The 24,948-nt window shown below is 42.9% G+C and overlaps 1 protein-coding gene across 3 annotated transcripts in view; it reads right to left on the reverse strand.

The window, feature by feature from the left end:
* The window catches only part of LOC133422945 (NACHT, LRR and PYD domains-containing protein 14-like), a 471,822-nt gene that overhangs the window by 144,059 nt on the left and 302,815 nt on the right, over positions 1–24,948 (reverse strand). Inside the window, exons 1-2 of one of the 3 annotated variants that reach the window (XM_061713006.1) lie at positions 3,582–3,648; positions 3,278–3,464 (exon numbers count right to left, since the gene is read on the reverse strand). The exons of the other annotated variants lie outside the window; for them this stretch is intronic. Of the exons in view, the coding sequence (XP_061568990.1) occupies positions 3,278–3,426 (149 nt within the window). The 5' untranslated portion in view covers positions 3,427–3,464; positions 3,582–3,648. Of the gene's footprint in view, positions 1–3,277; positions 3,465–3,581; positions 3,649–24,948 lie in introns of those variants that run through there. 3 annotated transcript variants of the gene reach the window in all.

Raw genomic sequence — 24,948 nt, forward strand, 5'->3', positions numbered from 1 at the left:
TTAACTAACGGTTCTATTTCATCCGGCTTCATAGACAAGTAGAGCTGCGTATCATCAGCATAACAATGAAAGTGTATGCCGTGATTCTGGATTATACTTCCCAACGGCTGCATGTATAAACTGAACAAGATTGGCCCTAGCACTGAACCCTGCGGAACACCATAACAGACCCTTGACTGTTCTGAAGAAACCTCATGTACATGAACAAACTGGAACCTGTCAGATAGGTATGATTTAAACCAACATAGAGCTGTCCCTTTAATCCCAACAACATGCTCTAACCTGTGCAGTAAAATGCCATGATCAACAGTGTCAAAAGCGGCACTGAGGTCCAGTAGAACCAGTATGGACACTAATCCCTTATCTGAGGCCATAAGGAGGTCATTCGTGACTCGAACCAGTGCTGTCTCTGTGCTATGATGCATTCTGAACCCTGACTGAAAGACTTCAAACAGATCATTTCTATACAAATAGTCACATAACTGGCTTGAAACTGCCTTTTCCAGAATTTTAGATACAAATGGAAGGTTGGAAATTGGTCTATAATTAGCTAAGGTGTCTGGGTCAAGAGAAGGTTTTTTAAGTAAAGGTTTAATTACTGCGACTTTGAAAACCTGTGGTACATATCCTAAACTTAGGGATAGGTTAATTTGGTCCACTATTGTCGTACCAATAAGAGAAAAAATATGTTTGAATAGTCGAGTCGGGATGGGGTCTAACATACATGTGGTTGACTTAGCTCTATTGACGAGTGAGGTCAGCTCAGGGAGGTCTATAGGATCAAAACAGTCTAGAGATAAGTCAGAGCGTAGGGAAGTCGCTAAAGCTGAAGAAACACCTACAACCGGCTGGTTGATTTCTTCTCTAATTCTCGCGATTTTACTGTTGAAGAAGCTCATAAAGTCCTCACTACTGAGAGCTGCAGGAATGCACGGCTCAACAGAGTTGTGACTCTTTGTCAGCCTGGCTACAGTGCTGAACAGAAAACGTGGGTTACTTTTGTTATCCTCTATCAACGTTGAATAATAAGCTGTTATGGCTTTGCGAATGGCTTTTTTATATACTAGATATATTTATATATTAGAATATCTTTCCATTCACGATAAGAGTCTACAGACCTACAAGAGTACCACTTCCTTTCCATTTTACGCACGTTTTGTTTCAACATGCGGATATCTGAATTATACCAGGGAGTTAAGCTCCTGTGGCTAGAAACCCTCCTTTTCAAAGGAGCAACTTCATCTAAAGCTGAATGCAACAAATCAGCAGTGTTACTAACAAGAAAATCAACATCTGCAGAGGTAGAACCCAGGTCACTGGCCTCGACTACATCACTATTTCGCACTGTCGTAAGATAAGCAATGGCCTCCCTAAATTTAACAATAACTTCATCAGACAAACATCTGCTAAAATAATACCTCCTATTTTGCACTTCAACATCAACAAAATTAAATTCAAACGTTATTAAGTAATGGTCGGATAAAAGGGAGTTTACAGGTGACACCAACAGACCATCAGTTTCAACACCGTAGGTGAGAACGAGATCGAGAGTATGATTAAAACAGTGCGTCGGTTTATCCACTTTTTGTGAGATACCCATTGATTCTAGAAGAGAATCGAAGGCTAATTTAAGATTATCGCTTTCAACATCCATATGAATGTTAAAATCACCCACTATGATGAATGTATCTGTGCTGATCAATAATCCAGAAAGGAAATCTGAAAATTCAGACAAAAACTCTAGATAAGCACCAGCAGGGGGCCGATACACTACCACTAACACAACTGGCTTCTCTGATTTCCAGCTCGGAAATTTCAGACCAAGCATGAGGCTTTCAAATGTATTATAGTTGCACTTAGGTTCAATTTTTGTTTGGAGACCGGAGTTATAAATTGCTGCGACTCCTCCGCCTCGGCCCGTGCTTCTAGGAATGTGATGATTAAAGTAGCCGGGCGGAGTTGATTCATTCAAACTAACATACTCTTCCTCCTGTAACCATGTTTCTGTTAAGCAGAAAATATCACTCCTGCTCTCTGTAATTATATCATTTACTAACAGAGACTTAGAGCTTAATGATCGTATATTTAGTAGTCCGCATCTAATTTTTCGGTCTGTAATTGGTACCAAATGTACATTGGTTTTAATTTTTACAAGGTTATCTTGGTTAACGCCTCTATAACGCTGCACCTGGTGAACTTTTGGAGGGCGGGGAACTGCAACCACTTCTATTTTGTTAGGCACCTGGCCAGAGTCGCCAATATCATGTAATCCTACAGTTTTAGAGTCGCTAATTACATAATGCAATCCTACAGTTTTGTTGGCAGGCGTTGGTCCTCGAGAAGCAGCAGAGAAGTGTGTTAAACTACAGCTCTGCATCCTGGCCTGGACCCTGCATTGTCAGGGTCTAACATGACACCAAGATTCCTGGGAGAAGATGTGGGTACAAGTGTGGTGGAATCTAGTTGCTTATCTGAGGAGTTAAGGAGTGACTGGCTGGACAAACCATCAGCAGTATGAGGACTGAGGACAGACCAGCAGATCTGGCAGCCCGTAGTGGCTCAGCAGTATGAGGACTGAGGACAGACCAGCAAATCTCACCCGAGCTTGTTTGAAGACAGAGGGAAAGATGGCAGAAGTAAGAGAGGAGTTGATAATGTGGGTTATTTCCGGTTTCACTGTCGGTAAAATGTGCAGGATGTCGGTAGGGACAGGATCGAGAGGACAGGACGTTGGTTTTGAGCCGACTAGAAGTTTAGAGACTTCGTCCTCGTTTAGAGACCGGGAGGAGCAGAGATCTTAGGACATTCCTGCTTCCTGACCCTCTGAACATCTCAGTGATTCAAACTCAACACTTCCTTAATTGAACTGAAATTCTTTTGTTGATGACAAAATAAGATGAATCCATTTACAGGTTTTGTGCAGAGATTTAACATCAAACTGTCCTCCCTCCAAAACCTGTAAAATGTTGAAAAATAACTTGTTTTGTTAAAACCCTGTTTTAGTAGTTTTTAATGTCATCAATGAGTACTAGAGTCCTAAAACTGCTGCAGACTCTCCCGGAGAAATCTGGAGAGCTGGTTTCATCCTGAACCAAACTGTGGGCTCTGAACCAGCAGGACCACATGGTTGAGGAACACAGAAGACTCTGTGGTGGAAAAACAGGAACGAGGAGGAAAAAGTGATGTTTGAAGAACCTAAATCATCAAATAAACCACCATGGACAGAAAATATAAAGTCATGATGAGTCATAGAATCAGTTAACAGCGGTTGTCTTACTTTGTGTCTGAGGGTCCAGGTTCTTTACTGAAGTCTGGAGGTTTATCTTTGGACCAGTCACTCTTCATAGACAGACAGCTGGATCCTGGAGACTCTGGTCTCTCCTCCTCTTCCTCCACACAATCATCCATCTTCTGGACTTCAGTCATTCAGAGACATGAACCACAAACACCGACCATCTTTGAATCTGTAGACAGAAACCTTTTTAGAACACGACTAAGTCATGAAATCAATTTAACAACTTTCCCTGAAGGACTTTGTCAAAACTGGTGAGGAGGAAGAAAGAGGTTTTACTGATACTGACGATGAGACAGAACTGAAGCTGAGTCTCCTCTAACCTGACGCCAACATTTCTGTCCAGGTGGGATCTGTGAATCAGAATCAGAAATCAGAATCAGAAAAGGGTTTATTGCCAAGTTTTCACACGAGGAATTTGTTATGGTGATTGGTGCAACACAATACAATTATAAAAGCAAATATGTAAGAGATAAAATGAAATGAAATGTATAAACAATAAAAAGTATAAACAGTATAATAAAATGTAAACCGGAAAAGTACAAAATGAGGTTTTAAAGTGCCGGGTGAGTCTGTACAAAAGTGACTTAGGAACTTAGGATAGGTAAAAAGTATAGACAGAAATGTACAATGAGGTTTGTAAAGTGCCAGATATGAGTCTGTGCAGAAGTGAAGCCGAGTATTCACCTGGAGAAGATATTTTATGCTTCATTAAACACTCAAAGAAAGACTGATGAAGTCGTCCAGGAAACCACTTCTTCACTGATTCTCACTAAAGGGCCCCAACCTGAACGTTACCTGCTTGTGTTCGATTTTTTCTACACAAAAACATCAGTTTATTTTTCTGAGATCATAAAACAGTTTTCAGGAAACAGTTGGACTTCAGATGTTGGTTATTTTAACCATATGATCGTACTTTGTTAGCTAAACGCTAACTTCCTTCATTGTTCAGTAAACAAACCCCTGAACGACTCGCTGAGAAACAAACTTACAAAGGAACTTTGTGTTAAAGTCTCATTCAAGTCTCAGAGAGAAGAGTCTAAAATTCTGAAGAAGATAGAAACTTAGAGCTTAAAAAAGTCTCAGTTACTGAAATCAATCAAACTTTTAAAATCTGTAAAACTCTTCTGAACATCAAAAATTATCCTTTCTGTTGAACCAGAAACATTTAAACCTGTTAATAGGAAATACAGGATTTTCTTTTAATCGTCAAAACAAAATGTGCGTCTAAAATTATTCTGTTTATTTTGTAGAGCTGTAAGCAAACTAAGATTATTGTTGTTAAATTTATTCCTACAAATATTTTCTTCCAGATGAGATGTTGACACTTCTTACATCTGATTCAGTAAAGATCAACTACATTTCCCATGATTCTTAGTGTGAGCATCGTTGATCCAGATACCCCCGTACCAGAACCAGTGGTTCTGGAGTCTCAGTCTTCCCTGAATGTCTGACGTTCACTCGTCGATCAAACGCTGACAAACAACTTTAGGTGATTTTTCACCTGATTTGATCAGGTTTCTCTTGTTTCTCCTCTGATTCACATCTCTGCTCTCTGGCTATCAAACTTCCTCATAAACTCTAGTCTGGTCTGATAGGAATGAGGAAAAACAAGTATTTTACACACGCATGAATGCAAACACACACGCACACACACGTCAGAGGTTCATGGTGGTAGGGTGTGGTCGTCTGTGAGGAGGAAGAAGCTCCTGTTTTAATTCAAATATCAACAAATGTAACATCATCCAGAAACCCCCCCCTTGCCTTTATACCCCCATGTGATGTCAGAAAATCATGTGACCCCTTAAACCTGCAGTTAGCTGGATGTCAGTTACTGCGTCCTCAAAAATGTCCCAACAACCTCCAGAAGTCTCTTTTCCTGTGTTTGATTAAACCTGATACAGGTACGTCTGAACAAGAGTCCTCAAGGACACATTTATCTGACCCCAAACTATTTACTTCTTCAGTTTCAGTCTCAGACACTTTAACAGTAGAAGAAAAAAGGAACAAAAACTCACCTGGTCTCCTCTGCTGCTCCGTCCACATCAATATGGAATCTGAATACTTTCAGGTGTTTTTCACCTGTGCAGAACTGCTCCTCCTCCTCCTCCTCCTCCCGCAGAAGAACTTGACACACGTGGAGATGACGTCACGGAGCAGATAAAACAGGGTCGACAACTACGGCTGATGATTTTTATAGAACCTGCATCAGTTGTCAAAGAGCCACGTTTTGGATTCTGAGAGAAAGAACAAGAACAGAATCATCAGGAAAGAACCAGATGGACCTTAAGGTGGTTGGTTTTGCTGCTTGCAGATGTTCAGATGTTCTCCAGAGCAGAGACGGCTGCAGGAGACGGCAGAGCCAGGACTGTTCAGCTGAGCAGCCGGTATTTTACATGTGGTGACGGAGGCTCCGGTCCTGGACCAGAGAGGAACCACAGACACAGAAACTGCTGCTGAGGTGACCAGCACATCTGCTGATGCTGGACCTCATTTGAACTCTGACCCCCCCATAGAAAATCCAGGGAGCAGCTGCTTCAGAAGTCACCACGTCAGTAAAAAGAGTCCACCGGTGTGAAATGTGTTGTCAGTATAAATACAGCTGCTCTGTGAAGGTCTCAAATGTGAGTGCATATTATTCTAAAGCATATACATTTAATTCAGTATGTATTTCATTGTTTCATGGATCCTGCTTTGAAGAGCATGATGAAATAATTTCAACCGTCACGACAGTTTGTCCACAGACACAAACTGGTTATTTTCTGCAGCAAGTCGAGACAAATCGATCCCAGATAACGGATCGATGCACAGCCGGAAGACAAACTCATTCAGGAGCGTTTAGGGTTTTTGGATGATGTAAAGCACAACTGACGTCTTCATGTAGCTCCAGCACACGCATGAGCACTTCCTGAGTTGGTAAGGTGAGTGAAGGACAGGAGAAACGTCACAAACATGTCCAGAGCTGCTGAGAGAAGCTGTGAATGTGACTGAAGAAGCTTTGAGGAGAATCCTCCAACCCCAGCAGCTCCTGCAACAGTTGCAGTTTTATCCTGCACAAACTGAATTCATCACATGTTCCTGTAAGTCTGTGTATGTGACAAATACATCTTTAAACTTTATTTATGACCAGTTCTTCCTTCTGCTATTGTATACAGAACATTCAAAATGTTTAATACAACCTTAAATCAACAAAAGTTGTTAAAGCTGGAAGAAAATCTCACAAAATGAAATGAAATGTTCCAACAAAATCAGTTCATCCTCAAGTGTTTGGAGATTTTTCCCAAAACACATTTGTTTGTGTAAATGTATTTGTTTTGTAAAGATAAACTCATTTCAAATCAATGTTTTCAAAAACTGCTACTAAAGTCAATGAGAAAACGACTCTCAGTCCAGGTCGGGACGTCGCTGGACCTGTTTTAGGTCAATCATATGTTACAATTTACACGTTACTATTTCATGTAGTCGGATGAACACTTAGACGTCCAGCATCATTTTACCGGGACTTCCACCCTCTTCTTAAACATCTCATGGATTCATGCAACCACCTTTGATAATGGAAAGATGCCATATCATTCAGACTCAATCAGAAGCTGTTTTAACATGACCTGTAAGCTCATTCTGGGAAACACAAATGCTTTTACCTTTTCCTTATCCCGTATATGATTTTAACAATAATAATCATAATAACAATAATACATGTAAATGATCATTATTCAGCCTCACAACAACCCATGGGGCTCATTTTTCCACATAAACAACAGTAAACAACAACTTCAGTGGACTCACGTGCTGCTTAATCAAAGCAACAAAGGACAATAATCACATCAACAATAACATGTTGCTAAATGGGCAGTTCAGTGACTGCACACAGGAAGAAAAGCGTTTTGCTCACCGTTTGAAGAGGAAGAGCATCCTCCCGTCTTCCATGGTGGTAAAGTGGTGAATGAGCTGTCGTAGAAACTCCCACTGGCCTTTAGGTCCTCGACAGCAACAGTCCATGTTTCTGTTTCTCACATCCCGCTGAAGATGCTGACGAGCCCAGAACCCTGCAAGAGTGCTGTCACTTTAGTCAAGTATTGCTACTAAAAACCCTCCATAACTGAACTAATAATGTTGCTACTTTACTGAGGAATCAACACACACGCCGTTATTTCCTTCATGACGTTGATGCTAATGTGCTGTAATGTAATAATAATCATGACCGGTACGTTGTATTTCCAGACCAGTCGTCTCATCTTGTACATTTAATATCAGTTCTGTGTCTATCTGAACTTATTGATTCATCTATGAACTCTACATTTAATATCAGTTCTGTGTCTATCTGAACTTATTCATTCATCTATGAACTCTATTCCAGCAGTCCGGGCTCAGAGCTCTTTCCCGCCTTACGCGGTTGCTAGGCAACGAGCCCCACCGGCTGATTCCGTTAGGTTTACGTTTATCAACAATACAATCATAAAATCTAACCATAAACTCACACATTACACATTCACCCATCAAGTACACGATTATAACTCTCCATTCTTACCTGCAAAGAGCAAGAAATATGTATTACTTATCCTCGTTACGCCGCACACATCCTCACTGTCAAGTGTGTTCTCGTTCTCACAGTGTAATCCCGCGAGACTTCCATTATCCCCGAACATCAGTGCAGCGCCCTCTGCTGGTGAGAGTTGGACACTGCATCACCACGTTGGTCAATAAACGAACCTTTTCCTATCAGACAACACAGAACATTTTCAACACACTCATGAGCTTTATACTTAATGCAAGTAATATTAAACATATTAATAATAATAATGTGGGTATATTACCGATGGCTCTTTATTGCACATTTTCACCACATAACATTTACACTGTTTTACACATCATAAAACTCTCAATAATTAATGAAGAGAGACGAGGTGGAGACGACAGAGCCACAACACAGAAGGACATAAACCGTTAAAAAGGTCAAATTAAAGGCATGGCAATTAGTCTGAAGACTCAAAGGAAAGTCAAAGTTAACATCTTTTTTTTTAATTGTGAATAACCCTGATTTCCAGCCTGGGATGGTGGACGTTGGTTTTAAACAGTGGGGTGATAATCGTGTTCATAGATTGAGGGATTTACTCTCTGATAATATGGTTATGACATTTGAACAAATGATAGAGAGATATTCTATCCCCAGAAATGACTTCCTTCGTTATTTACAGGTAATGTATTATATGTTGCACAGTACTACCTTGGTTGAGAACCATGAAAGCTCTCCTATTGAGAAATTATTATTTTTAACAGGAAGAGAGATATCTGTAAGCCTATTTTATAAAGCTCTGTGTTTCACACCCCGGTTGGGCTGGACAAGCTTAAAGGCACATGGGAGAAGGAGCTAAACATCATAACTGATGATGAAGAATGGAAGGATGTATTCAATAATTTCAGTTTGCAATCGCGCCCAAGCAATACAGTTAAAAATTATACACAGAATGCACATGTCCCCCAACCGTAGACTTCAATCTCTCACCCATGTGCCTTAAATGCAAGATAGAAATGTGTACCCTAACTCATTGTTTTTGGTCATGTTGTAAACTGCAGGTGTGTTGGTCTAATGTGCTATCTGAAATAGGAAAGATATTGGACTTAAAACTGGATATGGACCCTGTATCTCTTGTACTGGGCGTCCTAAGACAACACTTAATATCAAAACATAATCGGAGGCTGTATTGTATTAAAAAGTACCAACTATTAAAGGCTGGCAAAGAGTGGTGTTTGATCTGGTGCCATTAAAATACCTGACATGTATATTACATTCAAAAACAGACCAATTCTATAAAGTCTGGGAGCGTTACTTGAACTATGTAGAGCCTGATGTCTTGACTGGTCATACTGTATATTTTTACAGTAACCCAGGGTATTATTTATATGAATCTGAGCTGGTGTTTTGTTGTTTTTTTTCTTCTGTTTGTTTATTTGCTGCTTTTTATTTCTGTGGATCATAATATGTATCCATTCTTTGCTTGTAAAAGTGAAAAATGAATAAAAATATTGTATAAAAAAAAAGGTCAAATTAAAGTCTGACTTCTCTGCTTCCATCAGCAGACACTTTTTTCCCCAAATGTTCTTGTAAATTGAATGGATAATGGAAAATTTTGGTACAACACTGTCTGTTGCCTGTTTTCATTCCTATGCCAAGGTCATGTTCCTTTGACACAGACCCTGGCACGGTTGCCAGGGTGATGGGTGATGTTTTGTCTTTTCCAGCTCCCAACTATAAAATAACCTGTCCCTAATCTTCTTCAGCTCACTCCGGACAGACGGTTCATGTGACCGGTTGCTCTGTGTGACTCCATTCAATTGAATGTTCTTCCTCTTTTCATTAAACTTCCGAAAGACAGCTGAGGTATCCTGACATTCTTTTTGAACAACAATTTTTGCCACCACACATCCAGGTGGAATAAAAAGTCGGGCATTATCACAGCTTTGGAGGTTTTCTACTGTGGACACAAAATCCAAATTGTATTCATAGTAAAACATAAAATAGCCACGTACCTAAGAGGGCCTAAAACTGTGAAGTTTTCAATCAAATAATTTGCCCATAAATGAGCTTGAAATTGGACTGATTGTGATTAATTAGTAATTAGGATTCTGAAATACCATTTACCTCCACTGGTCGTATGTGACGTCACCAGGTCTGGACCAAGACGGCCGCTCTGTCAGCACGTTATAGTATAGTATATTTTTATAGTATATATCATATATTATAGTACTCTGTCAGCACGTTATAGTATAGTATATTTTTATAGTATATATCATATATTATAGTACTCTGTCAGCACGTTATAGTATAGTATATTTTTATAGTATATATCATATATTATAGTACTCTGTCAGCACGTGATAGTATAGTATATTTTTATAGTATATATCATATATTATAGTACTCTGTCAGCACGTGATAGTATAGTATATTTTTATAGTATATATCATATATTATAGTACTCTGTCAGCACGTTATAGTATAGTATATTTTTATAGTATATATCATATATTATAGTACTCTGTCAGCACGTTATATTATAGTATACTTTTATAGTATATATCATATATTATAGTACTCTTCAGCACGTTATAGTATAGTATATTTTTATAGTATATATCATATATTATAGTACTCTGTCAGCACGTTATAGTATAGTATATATTTATAGTATATATCATATATTATAGTACTCTGTCAGCACGTTATAGTATAGTATATTTTTATAGTATATATGATATATTATAGTACTCTGTTAGCACGTCTCTCCCAGAACGTTACAGTATGATATATATTTATAGTATATATCATATATTATAGTATAAATTGTATTTGATGGTGTTTTTTCAATAAGAGGATTGCAACAGTTCGCCCTCTGGTGGTTATATATGGTAACTGCACTCAATGTAAAGTTAGAAGAATTAAATGACAAAATTACATCCTGTTATTCCTTTCAAAATAAATCGACAATAAACAGTTAAAAGGGCACGACGACAACGAGTCTGTTTCGAGGAGAAATTAGTGCAAATACAATCTTCATCCGTCTTCTGTCATTAATTAATGTAATTACAGTCGGTAATCTATGAATTGTTCTCTAATTAAAATGAATTACAGACGATAATGTCGTTAGTGGAAGAAAACCGTTGTTTCTAGTGTCACCACAAGAGAGCGGTCGTAACAACGTTTCGCCCTCTAGCAGTTCGCCCTCTAGCGGTTATACAAGGTAACTGCAGTCAGGGTAAAATAAGAAGAATTAAATGACAAAAGTACATCCTGTTGTTCCTTTCAAAATAAATTGACAATAAACAGTTAAAAAGGCAAAATTAGTCTGTTTCGAGGAGAAAATAGTGCAAAAAACAACCTTCATCCGTCTTCTGTCATTAATTAATGTAATTACAGTCGCTAATTTATGAATAGTTCTGTAATTCAAATGAATTACAGACGATAATATCGTTAAGTGGAAGAAAACGGTGGTTTCTAGTGTCACCACAAGAGGGCGGTCGTAACAACGTTTCGCCCTCTAGCGGTTATACAAGGTAACTGCAGTCAGGGTAAAGCTAGAAGAATTAAATGACAAAAGTACATCCTGTTGTTCCTTTCAAAATAAATTGACAATAAACAGTTAAAAGCACGACGACAACGAGTCTGTTTCGAGGAGAAATTTGTGTAAAAACAATCTTCATCCGTCTTCTGTCATTAATTAATGTAATTACAGTCTGTAATCTATCAATAGTTCTGCAGTTTGGATGAATTACACACGATAATGTTGTTAAAGCGCCTTTCTACAAAGAAATGTACGTTTTACGTCTCATTTATTCATTCACACACGCACTGTCAAGTTATGCGTTTGTTCTGACCACAACTCTGCCCAAACTTGAAAAACTGCTTGATCAATTATAGAAGGATGCAATGGACAACTCAATTCTTCTTCATCCAATGTTTTTATTTTCTTGAAGATGGGTTTAGTTTGATGGGTTTAAACGGGGGTAATCAAATAATGTAATGGGATGGGATAAAGAAGAGTAGTAGTAGGTTGATAACCTTTAAGATAAACAGAAAAGACATTAATTAGACTCAATTTAAACAATCAGTAAGCATGTTCCTTTAGGATTTCTAAATAATATGTCACTCAAACATTTAAATTAAATTCTCAAAGACAATTTCTTAACTTAATAATGTCTCAAAATGATCAATATTAACTAAACATAAAGTACCATCATGTTTACCTATTTTCAACAATCTTCTTCTGACTTTGACCTGTCCAAGAAAAAGGAATGATTTGGCCCTGCCGCAAGCCAAGTGGAGCCAACATGCTCTATACACAAGAGTACTGGACTGTGGCCATGCTAAGCCACCCCCAGGTAAAGATGAACACTCCTTAACAACTAGTTCCTTTATGGGAATTGTTCATCTCTTGATGATACTGCTCCTGGCTGGTGATATTGAAGTAAATCCTGGGCCTGAGTTCCTTGGTTCTGATTTTTTGGATGGGCTAACTAGGCCACAACCAGAGCTAGCTGGGCTACTACCACAGGTAGCCTTGTCACCATGCCAGGCCGGGCTTCAACCACCACTAGCTGGGCCTCCTTCACTGCTATGGATACCACCATACCAGGCCAGGCTCCCACCATTACCGGCTGGGCTACCATCACACCAGGCCGGGTCCCTGCCATGGCTAGCCAAGCCCCAACCACTACTGACTGGGCTTCCACCACTGCTAGCTGGGCTACCACCACTACCGGCTGGGCTTCCACCACTGCTAGCTGGGCTACCACCACTACCAGCTGGGCTTCCACCACAGCTAGCTGGGCTACCACCACTACCAGCTGGGCTTCCACCACAGCTAGCTGGGCTACCACCACTACCAGCTGGGCTTCCACCACAGCTGGCTGGGCTACCACCACTGCTAGCCGGGCTTCCACCACTGCTAACTGGGCTACCACCACACCAGGTCAGGCTCCTACCACCACCAGCTGGGCTACCAGCTGGGCTTCCACCACAGCTAGCTGGGCTTCTACCACACCAGGCCAGGTCCCCACCACAGCCACCCGGGTCTTCACCAGCTGGGCTTTCACCATACCAGCTAGCTGGACCTCCACCTCTGCTGCCTGGGCCTCCACCTCTGCTGGCTGGGCCTCCACCACCGCTGGCTGGGCCTCCACCTCGGCTAGCTGGGCCTCCACCTCGGCTAGCTGGACCTCCACCACCGCTGGCTGGGCCTCCACCACCGCTGGCTGGGCCTCCACCTCGGCTAGCTGGGCCTCCACCTCAGCTAGCTGGACCTCCACCTCTGCTGCCTGGGCCTCCACCACCACTGGCTGGGCCTCCACCTCGGCTAGCTGGGCCTCCACCTCAGCTAGCTGGGCCTCCACCTCCGCTGCCTGGGCCTCCACCTCTGCTGCCTGGGCCTCCACCTCTGCTGCCTGGGCCTCCACCTCTGCTGGCTGGGCCTCCACCTCTGCTGGCTGGGCCTCCACCTCTGCTGGCTGGGCCTCCACCTCTGCTGGCTGGGCCTCCACCTCTGCTGGCGTTTCGCCCTCTAGCGGTTATACAAGGTAACTGCAGTCAGGGTACAGCTAGAAGAATTAAATGACAAAAGTACATCCTGTTGTTCCTTTCAAAATAAATTGACAATAAACAGTTAAAAGCACGACGACAACGAGTCTGTTACGAGGAGAAATTTGTGTAAAAACAATCTTCATCCGTCTTCTGTCATTAATTAATGTAATTACAGTCTGTAATCTATCAATAGTTCTGCAGTTTGGATGAATTACACACGATAATGTTGTTAAAGCGCCTTTCTACAAAGAAATGTACGTTTTACGTCTCATTTATTCATTCACACACGCACTGTCAAGTTATGCGTTTGTTCTGACCACAACTCTGCCCAAACTTGAAAAACTGCTTGATCAATTATAGAAGGATGCAATGGACAACTCAATTCTTCTTCATCCAATGTTTTTATTTTCTTGAAGATGGGTTTAGTTTGATGGGTTTAAACGGGGGTAATCAAATAATGTAATGGGATGGGATAAAGAAGAGTAGTAGTAGGTTGATAACCTTTAAGATAAACAGAAAAGACATTAATTAGACTCAATTTAAACAATCAGTAAGCATGTTCCTTTAGGATTTCTAAATAATATGTCACTCAAACATTTAAATTAAATTCTCAAAGACAATTTCTTAACTTAATAATGTCTCAAAATGATCAATATTAACTAAACATAAAGTACCATCATGTTTACCTATTTTCAACAATCTTCTTCTGACTTTGACCTGTCCAAGAAAAAGGAATGATTTGGCCCTGCCGCAAGCCAAGTGGAGCCAACATGCTCTATACACAAGAGTACTGGACTGTGGCCATGCTAAGCCACCCCCAGGTAAAGATGAACACTCCTTAACAACTAGTTCCTTTATGGGAATTGTTCATCTCTTGATGATACTGCTCCTGGCTGGTGATATTGAAGTAAATCCTGGGCCTGAGTTCCTTGGTTCTGATTTTTTGGATGGGCTAACTAGGCCACAACCAGAGCTAGCTGGGCTACTACCACAGGTAGCCTTGTCACCATTCCAGGCCGGGCTTCAACCACCACTAGCTGGGCCTCCTTCACTGCTATGGATACCACCATACCAGGCCAGGCTCCCACCATTACCGGCTGGGCTACCATCACACCAGGCCGGGTCCCTGCCATGGCTAGCCAAGCCCCAACCACTACTGACTGGGCTTCCACCACTGCTAGCTGGGCTACCACCACTACCGGCTGGGCTTCCACCACTGCTAGCTGGGCTACCACCACTACCAGCTGGGCTTCCACCACAGCTAGCTGGGCTACCACCACTACCAGCTGGGCTTCCACCACAGCTGGCTGGGCTACCACCACTGCTAGCCGGGCTTCCACCACTGCTAACTGGGCTACCACCACACCAGGTCAGGCTCCTACCACCACCAGCTGGGCTACCAGCTGGGCTTCCACCACAGCTAGCTGGGCTTCTACCACACCAGGCCAGGTCCCCACCACAGCCACCCGGGTCTTCACCAGCTGGGCTTTCACCATACCAGCTAGCTGGACCTCCACCTCTGCTGCCTGGGCCTCCACCTCTGCTGGCTGGGCCTCCACCACCGCTGGCTGGGCCTCCACCTCGGCTAGCTGGGCCTCCACCTCGGCTAGCTGGACCTCCACCACCGCTGGCTGGGCCTCCACCACCGCTGGCTGGGCCTCCACCTCGGCTAGCTGGGCCTCCACCTCAGCTAGCTGGACCTCCACCTCTGCTGGCTGGGCCTCCACCACCACTGGCTGGGCCTCCACCTCGGCTAGCTGGGCCTCCACCTCAGCTAGCTGGGCCTCCACCTCTGCTGCCTGGGCCTCCACCTCTGCTGCCTGGGCCTCCACCTCTGCTGCCTGGGCCTCCACCTCAGCTAGCTGGACCTCCACCACCACTGGCTGGCTTGACATCGATGCCAGCGGGACCTCCACCACTGTCAGCAGCTCATTCAGGCTCCCTCAGCAGTGCAGCGATAGGTGAGTCCAGGAGTGGGTTATGCCCCAGAAACCCTGTGTTCAAAAAACAACGATCTGCAAATCTACACAGCACCCTTAACCAAGCCAAGGTAATCTGGGACCCACAATATAAGCCAAGAGGTCTACTTGGTGGACATTTAAATATTAGAAGTATTTTGCCCAAGTGTGACCAAGTTCATAATCTATTAAGTAACTCGAACCTGGACTTTTTATGTTTGTCTGAGACCTGGCTAAATATAAATTCACCGATGGCTGGACTACATGTACCAGGCTACAACATCTTTAGGAAAGACCGGGTGGGAAATCGGGGTGGAGGTGTAATATTTTATGTAAGGGAACACTTTAAGTGCAAACAGATAGAATGGGTCTGTGTACATAACCTTGAATGTATCGGTCTTAAAATAGCTCTCTCTCCACAAATGTCGATAACGCTGATTGGGATGTATAGACCTCCATCAGCTTCTAATGCTTTCTATGCAGAGCTTCAGGCTGTACTTAAGGAATGTGACACGAAAAATGAAGTAATCTTGCTTGGAGATTTAAATATTAACTGGCTTGACAAATCAAATCGGAGACAGTTAAAATCACTATTAACTAATCTTAATTTTACTCAATTAATCAAAGGTCCCACCAGACTAACTACTTCCTCGGAAACATGCATAGATCTTGTCTTTTCCAACAAGTGTGAGAGAATTCAAAAGACGTTCAATATGATCACAGGTCTGTCAGACCATAACCTCATTCTGTTCTCAAGAAAGCTATCTAAAAATAGATTTTCTTGTACTAAGAAAACAACATCAGAGCAGATGAGAGTACCAAGGAGGGAGATTCCAAATTTGACAGAGGCACTAAACAATATCAACTGGGATAATTATCTCACCCATAATCATGTTAGTGACAACTGTAACGTATTCATGACTGTTATCCAAGACACAGTGTCTGCATTTACTAGAAAAATTAAAGCAAAACCATCAAAAAAGAATCACCTCCCGTGGTTGAATGAAACCATATGGACATTACTGAAAAAACGAGATCATGCTCTCAAAATATCACTTAAAACGAAAAGGGTGAATGATAGACAGACATTTACTTCTCTTAGAAATAAAGTCGTAAAGGAAATTCGATTTGCAAAAGCAAATTTTTTTATTAATATAATCAGTACTGCAAGAGGAAATGCTAAAGAGATCTGGACAAATATTAAAAAATTGACGGGAAATAGTACAGTGCACAGAGAAATTAGGGAGCTACAGCTAGAAGAGAAAGTCATCCATGATCCAAGGGACATTGCAACAACGTTGAACGATTATTTTATAGACTCAGTTAAAGAACTGACTCAAAGCAACTTCCCCCAGATAGAATACCACCCACCAATGCCACTGAACGCCGACAACCCCGTTCTTGATTTGTGCGTAGTGTCGCAGTCACAAGTTGATAAAGCTGTGTGTGGCCTCAAAAGCTCTAAAGCCAAAGATGCATTTTGTATGGATGTAACATTTCTAAAATATCACAAAGAATCTTTCATAGCACCCTTAATTACTATTATAAATAAATCCATAAACGAAAGTTCCTTCCCTGAACCCTGGAAGTGCTCTGTCATTACACCAGTCTTTAAGTCAGGTAATCCTGCAATACCCAGCAACTACAGACCGATAAGCATACTTCCAGCAGTCTCCAAAGTCATGGAAAAAATAGTAGCAGAGCAAATTGAAGATCATCTTAACAACAGTCCATATACCTTGAACAGGATGCAATTTGGCTTTAGAAAACATCATTCTACTGAGACGGCGGTTTGCTTCTTTCTGGAAAATATCAAATCAAAGCTTGATGGAGGCGGTGTCATTGGTGCTGTTTTCATCGATCTTAGAAAAGCATTTGACACCATTAACCATCAGATACTGTTGACCAAACTGTCTAGCTTTAACTTCTCCCAAAGTACTCTGAATTGGATTGAATCATACATATCTGCAAGATCACAGTGTGTTAGGATACAAAACATGAAGTCAACATTACGCAACAACAATCTTGGGGTACCGCAGGGGTCAGTGCTAGGTCCACTGCTTTTCAGTTTGTTTATAAATGATCTGCCAAGTTGTTGTCCTTCGAATGTCACCTGCCAAATGTATGCCGATGATACTGTTCTGTATGTCCATGCAAAGGACAAAAAACACGCTGCGCAAGAACTGACAGATGCTATGACAAATGTGTATAACTGGCTTGAGAAATCCCAACTATACTTGAACACATCCAAGACTGTGTGTATGTACTTCTCAAAAAGAGCCAATACTGACAGCGATACCAACGTTTCTGTGCAAGGCAAAACAATTGAGGTGGTACAAGAGTTTAAATACTTGGGAATCACTCTTGACTCACAACTTCTCTTTAAACGACAGATAAAAAACACTGTGAATAGAATTAAGTTTAACTTGTCCAACTTTAGGTTTATTAGAAACAATCTAACTCTTGAGTCAGCAAAATTGTATTTTGATGCTATGATCATGTCACATATGTCCTATTGCATAACAAGTTGGGCATCGGCCTGTAAGACGAGACTAAAACCGATTGAAACGGTTTATAAACAAGCTCTGAAAGTATTGGATAAAAAACCAAAAACGTACCATCACTGTCAGATATTACAAAAACATGAGCGCTTAAGCTGGGACAACACTGTTAAACACACAGACGCTATCTTGATTTACAAAATCCTCCATGGCAAAGCACCTCCTCCATTACAAGATTTTGTGAAAAAAAATTCAAACAGATCAACAAGAGCTGGTTCTAGAGGTGACTGTGTAGTTCCTTTTAGAAAGAGTGCCTTTAGCCAAGCCACTTTTTCTGTTCGTGCTTCCCACACCTGGAATTCAATACCAAACACAATACGTGAACTCCCGAATCTGTCCTCTTTTACCAAACATCTTAAAGCTTGGCTATTGGAAGAACAACACTGTTGCCACAACCGTGCCTAAAACATGTATACTTTTCATTGATGTTGCTTTTCTTTTCCTTTTCTGTCCTATTGTGTTTTTAAGGACACTTGTAATTGCTCCTCCTGCTAACTGTTCTACTTGTCGTTACTGTTGTTTTATTGATTTTAGTATTTTATGTTGTTGACACTAACCTGCCTAAGGGACTAAAGATGAAAATTAGCCGTTGGCTATAATCTTGCATATTTACATGTATATGTTCATTAATATGTATTGTCCCTGTTATAAATAAAATAAACTCAAACTCAAACAATCTATACATGCTTAAATTAAAATAAACAAATTAAGTCAACTTAAATTGCATTGGATTTCCTAAACTAAAAAACCCAATCACATCCACATTCAAACTGGTTCTTTCCTACCAGTTGCGTCTTTTAATCGATCAGGAGCTGTGGTCAGGAGTTGTTACATGAGGGAGATGAGCTTACAGACCAGACCAAACATTTCCTGCCATGCCTTCCTTGGCACAGGTGAACATGGCCCCAATTAGTGCACTTCCTGGGAGCACCAGTACTGTGTGGTCGCCCTCTGCTGGTTTGGAGTATGAACTTTGTATTTGACACAACACCTCCCACTTGACCTCCTGGTTCTTCAACCCAAGGAGGTCACACCAACTTCATGATGTCCTGGATCCAGCTTTTTTCCTTCAATTTTGTTTTTGCTCTTCAACTGGAAGCAGGACAACTATCCGTCTGACATCCCGGTGAAGAACTGTTGCAGGTATTTTGGTTGATGGCTTTTTCACCTTCTGAGAGGACTTCACAGTTGAGACCAGGTAGCTGGGGAATGTTCTGACATGCACGTCCCTTACAATTCCCCTCTTGTCGGTGTTGACATCAATGACTCTGGCAAGCCAGAACTGTCCTCTCAAGGTGTTTTGGTCAGCCAGCCAGACAACGTCTCCAATGGCCACGTTCCTGTGCACTGTGTGCCACTTGGTCCTGACAAACAGGTTTGGTCCTGCTAACTGACTCCACTTACTCCAAAACCGGTCAACTTCTGTTTGGATAGCTCTTAATCTCTTGTAAGAGTAGCCTTCAAAGTTGAAGTTCCCCGGATCCCCGCTGGTTCCAGTTCTTCCAAGCAGAAGTGAATTTGGGCTGATGTATTCCACGCAGTCTTCCCGACTCTGAGTCCTGGCATCAATAGGTCTTTCATTGGCGAGGTTGGAAGCCATATAAAGGAAAGTTTGAAATTCACTCCATGTGAAGGCTCCATTACCTCCCAGATTGTGCAAAGCCCTCTTCACGGTGCGGACAGCGGCTTCAGCAGCTCCATTTCTGTGAGGCGAGTCTGGAGGATGGATTTTCCAGCTCCATTCTGTGCCATGTTTGGAGGCTTCATTTTCAATCTTTGATTTTTCCAGTCGGTCCAGAAACATGTAGAGCTCTTTGAGGGCGGGTCTGGCGCCAATAAAGTTCTTTCCAGGATCGGACCACAGTTTCCTTGGGTGTCCTCTTAGTGCCGTGAATCGTTGGTAAGCCAGCAGGAACCCTTCAGCTGATTGGTCACTGACGAGGTCTGTGTGCATAGCTCTAGACGCCATGCAGCAGAAGACAATCCCCCACACTTTGAGCTTCACCTTCTTTTTTACCTCATCCTTAACTTCGTAGGGTCCAAATAAGTCCACTGTTGTGTACTTAAATGGATTGGCTGGTGTTATTCGCTCAGATGGAAGGTCACTCATGATTTGCTGGCATCTTCTGACCTTGGCTTTCCTGCATGCCACACAGTTGTCAACAATCTTTTGAGCTAGTTTCCGGCCTCTCACCACCCAAGCTTTCTTTCTCATCCGGAGAAGTGTGCCTGCAATTTCTTCATGGTTGGCATTGTGGGCTTCTCGAGCTAAAAGAGTGGATGTCCATGATGTGTAAGGCAAGATTGGTACCGCAGTTTTTTCTTCGTTAAAGATTTGGAATCTTCCTCCACAGAGTAAAAGTCCAGTGCTTTCATCTTTGATCACAGCTAGTCTGTTGAGTGCAGTGTTTGGAAAGGTCACTTCTTCCTGTGCCGCAAGGAAGATATCCCTGAGTGAATCTTCACACTCCCTGATGGTAAGTGCAGCTTCATTGATTCTGGACTTGATTTTTTGAGCTGAAAGAATTCCCTCCCCCTTTGGCTTATCTTTGACTGCGGTTCTGTCCAACACTTTTTTCCACCTTGTGGCAGCTCTCCACACCCAGGCCAAGACTCTGGTCAGCCTGGTTAAACTGCTGAACTTACTGATGTCAAGGATTGTTTTCACTGCAGAACCAGCAGGTGGTCTCTGGCCTCCACTAGGGCTGCTTTGCAGGTCCTGTCTTTGGTCTGTTTTGGCCAGAGCAGGGGTTGAAGACACTGGAATTGCAGTGGTAGTTGGGATATGCTGGTCTCTTTTCATCTGTGCTCGGGTCATTACTGCTGTGAAACATTTCCTTTGGAGCTTGTTTATACTGTCTCTGGCATCTGCAGCTACATCCTTGCCTGACTTTGTCGGCCACTCTTCCACAGGTCGTTTCAGAAACTCTGGTCCATTTTGCCACACAGAGTCCTCTCTGAGGTGTTCTGGGGCTGCTCCTCTTGTTATGAAGTCAGCGATGTTCTGCTCACCTGGAATCCACCTCCAGTCTTCAACAAACGTGGACATCTGGATCTCCCCAACCCTGTTTGCAAAGAAACTCTGGTACCCATAGCTGTCTTTTTGGATTGCTCCTAGCACGGTTTGACTGTCCAGCAGATGGAGCCAACGTTCAATTGGCATTCGACTGTGCTCTTCAATGTACCTTTTGAGTCTTGTAGCAAAGACAGCACCACAGACCTCAGCCTTTACTGCTTCTCCCTTTTGGTCAAGTGGTGTGAGCTTTGCTTTGGACTCAACAAGTCGGACCAGGATGCCTTGTTCGGTTTCCCATCTGAAGTATACGACAGCTCCATAGCTCTGGTCGCTTCCATCGGAGAATGTTATGCCCCAGGGTCCTCCAATCCTTTTGACTGGTGTAAGGCTTCTGTGAAAGGTGATTCGGTTGAGGCGCGTGTATTCTTCAAATAGGTGGATGGCTTCTTCTCTCAGTCTTTCAGACAGAGGTTTGTCCCATGTATCCCGGGTTGGAGCTCTGCCTCCAGCTTCTTGAAAAGCTTTTCTGACCAGAATGGCTCCCTTCTGCTTGACGGGTGTTGCAAGGCCTATTGGGTCGTACAGGCTAGCTACTTGGCTAAGTAGTTGTCTTCTGGTCAGTGGGTTTGGAGTTTTTTCCCTCACCTCTCCCCCAAGAAGATTTTTGCTAATTCTCATCTTCTTTCTTTTCTTTGAAAAGTTGATCGAGGTCATGAGGTACAGCTTGTCTGTTTCAACCAGGTAGCCAACTCCAAGGGCCTTGTTTTCCCCTTGTCTCATCTGGTTGGGAAGAATGAACACTTGGTCTGCTGACACTGACTGCTCTGATGCATCTTCCTGCCTCCCACTTTGGCCTGACCGGACCCACGGCTTGAGGAAGAATCCACCTGCCTTCAGGATTTCTTTGACTGTTTCTGTGGTCTTGTCCAGCCTTTCCAGGTCATTGTGGGATGTCAGGATGTCATCTACATAGGAATCCTCTTCAAGGATCCTACGCTCCTCTTCCAGGTGAGTGAACATGGGCAGCTTTGCTGTTTCCCTCATTGCCAGTTGTGCAATGCACCCTGCTGGTCGATCACCAATATTGACTCCGGTGATGGCATATTCTTCAATTTCCTCATCTTCATGGTCTCTCCAGAGGAATCTGTGGAGGTGCATCTCCAGGTCTTCAAGCCACACAAAATTATACATCTTTTTGATGTCACCTAGGGCAGCATGGACTCCTCTTCTGAACCTTAGTAGCACTGCTCGGATGGGATTGAGGACATCAGGCCCTTTCAGAAGTAGGTCATTCATGCTTAGCCCTTTAAACTTCTGGCTGCTGTTCCATACCAGTCGCACAGGTGTTGTGATGGAGTGTGGGTTTGGCGCCACCAAGTGGCTGACATACCATACTGGTCCTTTCCAGTCAGCGATGATCTCCTTGGTGAGTTTCCTTGCTGCTCTCCTCTCCACCATCTCATGGACTTGATTTGTATATGCCACACGCCACTCTGGTTCTTTCTTTAGCTGCCTCTCTGTCCTCAGAAAAGTGGCCTCCACTGCATTTCTGTTGTTAGGCAGGCATTTTGGATCTTCAATCCAAGGATATTTTGTGTCCCAGTGAGGCTCCTGACTGTGGGCATCTGCTTTCACATAGGTGAGGCCTTGTCTGATAAGCTCCAGCTCTTTTTCCTCACTAAAAGTCATGTCTTTGCCTCCTGGTTGACAGGTACCGCACCGGCATCCTCCACACATGGGTTCGCAGGCTGCCCCTATGCTGTCCCACTTCCACCAGTCCAAGAACTCTCTGCCAGCAACTGTGCTTTTGGTTTCAGCTTTGAATTCTTGATACTTCACTGCTGTGGTTCTCATTGAACGTGCAAAGTGGGTTTCAGAACGGTGCAGAGCCATGTCCACCAATTCACAGAGGTCTGGATGTGCTCCACCAACAGTCTTTCCTAAAGGGCTCTCCCAAAGGACTAGATCTCCTACTACTTTTACCCTTTGTGGAGCGAGTCTTCCTTCACGGTGGCTAATGAGAAGCTCAACATGCTCTGGTCTGTGAAGGTCTTCCAGGCTGGTGTCAGGGAAGAACCTCTTGAGTTGTTGCGGTTTGATCACTCTTTGTACTTTTGCAATTTCATCCAAGCCATAGCAGATAAGATGATGAGCTCTCTCCGTGCCTCTAGGTGTCTTGACTCTCACTTTCAGTAAGTATCTTTTGGTCTTTACCTTCATGGCCATGCCTCCGACTCCATGGACAACAAGCGTGATCTTTTCACTCTGTAGATTCAGTCTTCTGGCAGCTCTGTGAGTGATGTAGTTAGTATCTGATGCCAAGTCAATGAGAGTTCCAATTTTCTGTCCTGCATTGGTAGTTACTTCCAGAAGCATAAGAATAACTGGTAACTCACATGTGTTTAAGTCCATCACTCCAGGTAAGTTCTTTAAAGAGCAGTGGGATTTTGCAGCCAGGTTGGTGAAAGCTTTCCTGAATTTTTCTGCCATGTCTGGGGTGAGCTCAGATATTAATGTCTCTTGCTCTTCTGTGAGTGTCTGCCTTCTGGTGCTGGGTTTTACCACTTTCTCCGATTCCTTTCCCTTGACTCCTCCTCTCAGGCAAAGAAAGAAATGGTGGTCTGAAGAGCCTCCTCTCTTGCAGTCTTTGTTCCTGCACAGGTAAGTATCTGTACATTCTTCATCCTCTGCATGACATGTGAGGCATCTTCTGCATGCTCCCAGTTTTCCAACAGCATTCAGCTTCTCACCAGGCTTTAGTTCTTTGAACCGCTTGCAAAATAAGATCTTCTCACGGTGCCTTTCGTCTCCACAGACAACACATCCTCCTTTCCTTGTTGTCTTTGTTGAGGCATACTTCTTCTCCAGGTAAGTAGGCTTCTTTTCAGGTTTTTCACTTAGTTGGTCTAGTTTCTCCAGGATCTCCTCCTGAGTCTTTAAGAAGGTAAGAAGACTGTCAAAGTGATTGTCAGGTATGACTCCATTTCTTGGATTGACCATGAATGTGAGCCAGTCCCTCTTCATATTGTCTGGCAGTTTGCTCTCTATAGATCTGATCACAAGGGGATTCTTGATGGCTCCAATGCTTTCAAGCTCAGTGAGGTCATTCAGGGCCTTTTCCACAGCTTGAATTAGGTCGATTACCTTCCTTGGCTGATGTGATTTTAAAGGGGGGATCCCCTCTAAGTCCTCAATTATTTCCAAGGCAATTGTTGATTTATTTCCAAACCTGTTTTCCAGTACTCTGAATATATCTTCAGCAGTGTTGTATGTTGACAGGCGCAGGTCTCTGCATATCCTCTCATCCACACTGTCAAGGAGTTGGAACTTTTTTACTTCCACTGAGCCAGTCGGCTCTCCCTGTTTTTGCAGACTTTCCCAGTCTTTCTTCCATCTGTGGAAATTCCTCTTAAACCCAGTGAATCTGGGTAGACTAGTTGCCTTTATCCTCACCACTGGTTGAGAAACTGTTACAGGCTGAGGCCCTTTTTCTCTTCTTTCCTCCTCTATCCTTCGTGCAGTGAGGAACTCTGCCCTTCTGGCTTCAAGTCTGTTGCTCTCTGCTCTCAGGTCCTTTACTGTGCCCTCCAGGTGTGCAGTCTGACTAGAGGGGATCCATCTTTCCCAGTCTTTAAGGCTTATAATGGCATCATTAACAAGTCTCCTCACTCCTTCCAGCTGCAGTTCATAGCCATCTCTATTGATGGCAGTGATGGGGCATGCATTAGCTCTGTCACAGACTATCCCTGCTTCTTTGATTGCAGAGGTTACTTCATATTCACCGTACTTCCGCCAGAGGTTGGATTGGACTTCTTTCCGGACTTCATCCAGTTTCGCGTCACACTCTCCCATTGTCTTTTCAAGCTCATCCTGCTGGTGTTTCTCTAACTTGACCTCTTCACCCTCATCAGTTGCAGCTTCAATGTCTGCCAGTAGGCCAGCCCTGTAGTCATCGTTGGTCTCGCTGACATGTCTTGCCAGGGAATTAAGCTTGCTAAACTCCTCTTGTAGTTCCTGCTTAATCATGCTTTCAGCACCCCTGCTCA

Source organism: Cololabis saira, chromosome 22 (assembly GCF_033807715.1).
Source record: "Cololabis saira isolate AMF1-May2022 chromosome 22, fColSai1.1, whole genome shotgun sequence".
NCBI classification, from domain to species: domain Eukaryota; kingdom Metazoa; phylum Chordata; class Actinopteri; order Beloniformes; family Belonidae; genus Cololabis; species Cololabis saira.